General features: G+C 43.5%; 1 protein-coding gene across 1 annotated transcript; it reads left to right on the top strand.

Annotated features, from left to right (window-relative positions):
* The first annotated feature begins 790 nt into the window (after positions 1–790).
* LOC140557892 (C-C chemokine receptor type 4-like) lies at positions 791–6,777 on the top strand. The gene is made up of 2 exons (XM_072682647.1): positions 791–1,703; positions 6,623–6,777. The coding sequence occupies exons 1-2, from the start codon at positions 887–889 to the stop codon at positions 6,775–6,777; spliced, it is 972 nt and encodes a 323-aa protein (XP_072538748.1). The 5' UTR covers positions 791–886.
* Positions 6,778–7,387: the final 610 nt, after the last annotated feature.

Raw genomic sequence — 7,387 nt, 5'->3', positions numbered from 1 at the left:
TGATGCTCATTTTGACAGATTTTCTAGCTGTAAAACTTTGCAAATTTAACGATATAGTTATTAAATAACTACTGATGATTATAATAATGCTAATATAACATAAATAATACAATTTTCCAATATTTTTGGATGGATTTTGTCATGCAGGCATGTGTTTTAAGCGTATTATGCTGGATGGGAAACGGAGGGACTATGTAAAAAGTGTCCATGCATTTTTTTTTTTTTGGTTAAACCCTTTGAATCAGGCATTTACGACGGGGGAGTGATTGAGGGTGGTGAGTTACAAGGTTCTTGAGATGGTTCAGATTAAAAGGCCTAAAGCCTAAACCCATCCTCGAGTAAGAGAACTGTCGCTTCTGACATGAGTTGATGTGAAGTTTTCGGCCCCAAAACCTGTGAAATGTTAAGGAAGTAAACACTATATGCTGATTTTAACATGTTTTGGACGTGTTTTGCTCTGGAAAACCAAACAATTAATTTTCGACAGTACGGCCTTGGGTTTCCCTCATTTTTGGAGCTGCCGTTTGGACGGAAGGGAGCAAAATCGAGCAGTACAGGAGTGATGCACTTCCTGTGGTTTACCCAGTACAGATGACTGACCGCAGATTTACCACTTCTGTGTCCTCAGTAGACGTGTAGCGGGTCTCCAGATGGCAGCGATGGTGAACGCCACCAGCACTCCTTGGGAAACGGCCAGGTGAGAAGCTCAACACTGATGTAATGTGAAAGGGGTAAGGGGGAAGGTAACACTGTGATTTATGGCGTCATTTTTCTATGTTTTAGCTTCGATTTCTCTGATTTCTACTATTATTATGAGGACGTGGATTTCTGTTTAATTGAAGCCCACAAGAACCAGTTCCTCCCATCACTCTATTGCCTGTTGTTTATGGTGGGCCTCATTGGAAATGCACTCGTAGTGTGGGTCATCGCGGTGGGCACTCGGCTCAAATCCATGGCCGACGTGTGCCTTCTGAACCTGGCTCTGGCTGACCTGCTCCTGGTCCTGTCTCTTCCCTTCCTGGCCCACCACTTTAACCACTACTGGATTTTCGGCAGTGCCATGTGCGCCTTGGTCTACAGCATGCACTTCGTCGGGTTCTATGGCGGCATCTTCTTCATCGTGCTGATGAGCATCGACAGGTACTTGGCCGTGGTCCATGCCGTGTTTGCCATAAGGGTCCGGACTAAGGCCTGCGGGATTGTGGCCAGCCTGGTTATCTGGATCTTAGCTGTTGGGGCATCTTTCCCAGAGCTGTTGTACATCAAGGTCACAAAGAGCACAACGTACTTGCTTTGCAGTCCATATCCACTGACCAGTAACTCTGATTTCTATCGAGCTGTTGGCATCTTCAAAATGAACATTGTAGGCCTGCTGATTCCCCTGACCGTTGTGGGATTCTGCTACTCGATGGTCCTGCAAAGACTCCACAGGTCTAGCTCGTCCAAGAAACACGCCATGCGCCTCATTGTCCTGGTAATAGTGGTCTTCTTCTGCTGCTGGGCGCCGTATAACATTGCAGCGTTCCTCAGAGGCCTGCAAATAATGGGCGTAATATCTGAAACCTGTAAGTTCACTGAGAGGATTCAGCTGACTCTGCAGATCACAGAGGCCGTGGCGTTCTCTCACAGCTGCCTGAATCCAGTCCTCTACGTGTTTGTGGGAGAGAAGTTTAGGAGGCATTTAGTCAGGCTCGTCAGAGAAAGTTGGTCTGTCTGCTGTTCGTAAGCAGCCACCTGACCCTACAGGCTGCAGGTACAGAGGACTCTAAAAGAGGGGATCAGTGTAAATGTGTATGCTTTCATTTAATCTAATCAAAACCCTGCATAGATCATTACAAATGCTGTGTCAGATAGGTGTCAAGATGATATTTTGAGGTGATTCAATCTATTAAGAGTACAAGATAATAAATCAATGCCACAAAATAATGTATTTGGCCACAGGATGATATGTTGATGCCACAAGATTGCATGTCAGCACAGGCACTAAAGTAGCTTCAATCAGGTGTGAAATAATAATTAAGTTTAGTTCAACTTGTCCATGCATTCGTTACAGTAGTTACAGCGCTCCCGGGGTGACATAGTGGTTGTTTTTAATATTGCCTTGTGGTCTTAATATGTCAACGTGGCCAAATAAATTATTTTGTGGCCTCAATTTATTATCTTGTTCTCTTAATAGATTGTATTATCTCATAATATTATCTACAGCCTCAACATATCATCCTGTGGCCAAATAAATGACTTGTTGCCTCAATACATCATCTTGTGGTCTCAACATATCATCTTGTGGCCTCAACATATCATCCTGTGGCTAAATAAATTATCTTGTGGCCTCAATATATCATCCTGTGGCCAAATAAATTATTTTGTGGCACGATTTATTATCTTGTTCTCTTAATAGATTGAATTACCTCAAAATATTATCTTGTTGTCTTAATATAGCATGTGACAATAGCTTATTAAAAAAATAGAATAGAATTGATTTCTGTCATTCCTATTTAACCTTTCTTTTCTTAGTTGATTAATGTTATTGTCTCCATTTTAATTGATGCTGTTAACTTTCATTTAATCAACTATTTAAATGTTTTATCTCTGTTTAGCACATTCATCTGCTGTCTGTATGAAAAATGCACTGTCAATAAAGCCATATTAATTGTTATATTTGTATCTCTGGTAACACAGTACAATATCCCAATTTCCCAATTTCCCTTACACCCTTAAAACACAAACATTAATAGTCGACTTTACAGTTTAACAGCATCTGGTACCGCTCACCTTCTTAATCCAAAGGAACAGAAGTAACCCCCTTACTGTTGTTTTCTATGTTGGAGCACAATATGCACTGTTATAAGGACCAGAACACTACAATAGGAAACAGCAATGACTCTTTATTCACTATTCCCTACACTGTAACACTGTATTCACTATTCCCTACACTGGAGTCCTATATTCACTATTCCCTACACTGGAGTCCTATATTCACTATTCCCTACACTGGAGCCCTATAATCACCATTCACTACACTGGAGCACTATATTCACTATTCCCTACACTGGAGCCCAATATTTATTATTCCCTACACTGGAGCACTATATTCACTATTCCCTACACTGGAGCCCTATATTCACTATTCCCTACACTGGAGCACTATATTCACTATTCCCTACACTGGAGCCCAATATTCATTATTCCCTACACTGGAGCACTATATTCACTATTCCCTACACTGGAGCCCTATATTCACCATTCCCTACACTGGAGCACTATATTCACTATTCCCTACACTGGAGCCCAATATTCACTATTCCCTACACTAGAGCACTATTTTCCCTATTCCCTACACTGGAGCACTATACTCACTATTCCCCACACTGGAGCACTATATTTACTATTCTAGGGATGGATAGTGGACCTTGATTCATTATTCCCTACACTGGAGCACTATATTCACTATTCCCTACACTGGAGCCCTATATTCACTATTCCCTACACTGGAGCCCTATAATCACTATTCACTACACTGGAGCCCTATATTCACTGTTCCCTACACTGGAGCCCATTAATCACTATTCACTACACTGGAGCACTATACTCACTATTCCCTACACTGGGGCACTATACTCAACTATTCCTTACACTGCGGCACTATATTCACCATTCCCTACACTGGAGCACTATACTCACCATTCCCTACACTGGAGCACTATACTCACTATTCCCTACACTGGAGCACTGTATTCACCATTCCCTACACTGCAGCACTGTATTCACTATTCCCTACACTGGAGCACTATACTCACTATTCCCTACACTGGAGCACTACACTCACTATTCCCTACACTGGAGCACTATACTCACTATTCCCTACACTGCAGCACTATATTCACCATTCCCTACACTGGAGCACTATACTCACTATTCCCTACACTGGAGCACTATACTCACCATTCCCTACACTGGAGCGCTATACTCACCATTTCCATACACTGGAGCGCTATACTCACCATTCCGTACACTGGAGCGCTATACTCACTATTTCCCACACTATGTCACTATATTCACTATTCCCTACACTGGAGCACTATACTCACCATTCCCTACACTGGAGCGCTATACTCACCATTTCCATACACTGGAGCACTATACTCACCATTCCGTACACTGGAGCGCTATACTCACTATTCCCCACACTAGGTCACTATATTCACTATTCCCTACACTGGAGCCCTATATTCACTATTCCCTACACTGGAGCACTATACTCACTATTCCCCACACTGGAGCACTATATTTACTATTCTAGGGATGGATAGTAGACCTTGATTCATTATTCCCTACACTGGAGCCCAATATTCACTATTCCCTACACTGGAGCCCTATATTCACTATTCCCTACACTGGAGCACTATATTCACTATTTCCCACACTGGGGCACTATATTTACTGTTCCCTACACTGGAGCCCTATATTTACTATTCCCTACATTGGAGCACTACACTCACTATTCCCTACACTGGAGCCCTATATTCACTATTCCCTACACTGGAGCACTATAATCACTATTCCCTACACTGGAGCACTATACTCACTATTTCCCACACTGGGGCACCATATTCACTATTCCCTACATTGGAGCACTACACTCACTATTCCCTACACTGGAGCACTATAATCACTATTTCCTACACTGGAGCACTACACTCACTATTCCCCACACTGGAGCACTATATTTACTATTCTAGGGATGGATAGTAGACCTTGATTCATTATTCCCTACACTGGAGCCCAATATTCACTATTCCCTACACTAGAGCACTATTTTCTCTATTCCCTACACTGGAGCACTATATTCACTATTTCCTACATTGTAACACTGTATTCACCATTCCCTACACTGGAGCACTATATTCACTATTTCCCACACTGGGGCACTATATTTACTGTTCCCTACACTGGAGCCCTATATTTACTATTCCCTACATTGGAGCACTACACTCACTATTCCCTACACTGGAGCCCTATATTCACTATTCCCTACACTGGAGCACTATAATCACTATTCCCTACACTGGAGCACTATACTCACTATTTCCCACACTGGGGCACCATATTCACTATTCCCTACATTGGAGCACTACACTCACTATTCCCTACACTGGAGCACTATAATCACTATTTCCTACACTGGAGCACTACACTCACTATTCCCCACACTGGAGCACTATATTTACTATTCTAGGGATGGATAGTAGACCTTGATTCATTATTCCCTACACTGGAGCCCAATATTCACTATTCCCTACACTAGAGCACTATTTTCTCTATTCCCTACACTGGAGCACTATATTCACTATTTCCTACATTGTAACACTGTATTCACCATTCCCTACACTGGAGCACTATAATCACTTTTCCCTACACTGGAGCACTATACTCACTATTTCCCACACTGGGGCACTATATTCACCATTCCCTACACTGGAGCCCTATATTTACTATTCCCTACATTGGAGCACTACACTCACTATTCCCCACACTGGAGCACTATATTCACTATTCCCTACACTGGAGCCCTATATTCACTATTCCCTACACTGGAGCACTACACTCACTATTCCCTACACTGGAGCACTATACTCACCATTCCCCACACTGGAGCACTATATTTACTATTCTAGGGATGGATAGTAGACCTTGATTCATTATTCCCTACACTGGAGCCCAATATTCACTATTCCCTACACTAGAGCACTATTTTCACTATTCCCTACACTGGAGCCCAATATTCACTATTCCCTACACTAGAGCACTATTTTCACTATTCCCTACACTGGAGCACTATAATCACTATTCACCACACTGGGCCGCTATATTCACTATTCCCTACAATGGAGCCCTATATTTACTATTCCCTACATTGGAGCACTACACTCACTATTCCCTACACTGGAGCACTATAATCACTATTCCCTACACTGGAGCCCTATATTCACTATTCCCTACACTGGAGCACTACACTCACTATTCCCTACACTGGAGCACTACACTCACTATTCCCCACACTGGAGCACTATATTTACTATTCTAGGGATGGATAGTGGACCTTGATACATTATTCCCTACACTGGAGCACTATATTCACTATTCCCTACACTGGAGCCCTATATTCACTATTCCCTAAACTGGAGCCCTATATTCACTATTCTAGGGAAGGGAAATATACCTTTAGCAGTGGACAGTGGTGGTTTAGGGGTGGTGGGTTTGATACCCGAGCTCGGCAGGCTGCCACTGTTGAGCCCCTTACCCTCCTTTCTCCCTGGGCGCTGCAGCGATGGCTGCCCACAGCTCTGGGCATGTGTGCTCACTGTTACTGTGTGTGTTCACTGCACGGATGGGTTAAAGGTGAAGGCCAAATCCTCCCTGTGTCCAACACTAATGGTGAATATCGAGCAGAGAAAAGGACATAAAGGCTTGGGGGAGAGTTTCTGGGTTCTTCTTGCTTCCAGAGTGGGACGGAGGCGTGCAGCGTTCAAGTAAACGTCATAGCCAGTCATTTATTTCACATTATAGTAAAACAGGGAAGAAGAGAACGTCTTGTTTTGCTGCACGTATCCTTTCCTTTCAGCGCTGAAGGGAGCATTTGGCAGGCTGGCCGAGAGGAGCTGGACGAAGCGGCCTGGTTTGGAGATTATTCGCCTGTGGCTATTGTCCCCTAGTGTGAACAGAGGCTTCCAGGACCGAAATCCTGTCGTCATGACGAATGGAGACAGGAGTGTGTGAGGAGGGCCTTGTTTACACCTCGTTTACAGTCTGTCATATGCAGCCCCCCTATTCTTTTCACTGTGGGACTCTCTTTCTGAGAAGTCTATAGCTCCGTCTGCGCAGTGATGAATGCTCAGTCTTTTCTTCTAGCCTTATCAGGGACCTGACAGGTGCAGGCCTTGCTGTGTGTGTATGTGTGTGTGGACCTACCAGCTCCTGTAAGCCAGCCATGAGTTATACTGGCACAGAAACATGAAGGAAATGCTGCTCTTTAGCATTTAGCCACTGTAGCAGGTGTTTGTGCTTCAGAGCTTCTACACACTGTAGGGTCCTCCAGCTCTGCACAGGAGGTGCAAAAACTCTGTACAGAGCCCAGACTCTCAGTAACATTTACTGTTAGACACAGTGTTCAGTGTTTATACTTACCATAACATATTATGGTGATGCTTTATGCAACCCACTGCAGAGTACAATGGTCCCCTTATCACTTTTCTGTTCACTAGAGAACAATGTACACCACAAAGGGGACAGAAATGGTCCTCCAATCACTGTTATAGGGGACAAAGTGGTCCCCTAATCACTCATTTGGATATAAGAGCACTATGTACGCTATTATAGGGAACAGAAA

Source organism: Salminus brasiliensis, chromosome 1, assembly GCF_030463535.1.
Source record: "Salminus brasiliensis chromosome 1, fSalBra1.hap2, whole genome shotgun sequence".
In the NCBI taxonomy this organism is placed as follows: Eukaryota; Metazoa; Chordata; class Actinopteri; order Characiformes; family Bryconidae; genus Salminus; species Salminus brasiliensis.
This window is presented reverse-complemented; position numbering and strand designations above follow the sequence as displayed.

Coding starts and splice junctions, on each gene's coding strand:
- LOC140557892 (XM_072682647.1), top strand. CDS start 887: ATGGTGGGCCTCATTGGAAATGCACTCGTAGTGTGGGTCATCGCGGTG. Junction 1,704..6,622: donor AGTCAGGCTCGTCAGAGAAA/GTTGGTCTGTCT, acceptor CTTTCCTTTCAG/CGCTGAAGGGAGCATTTGGC.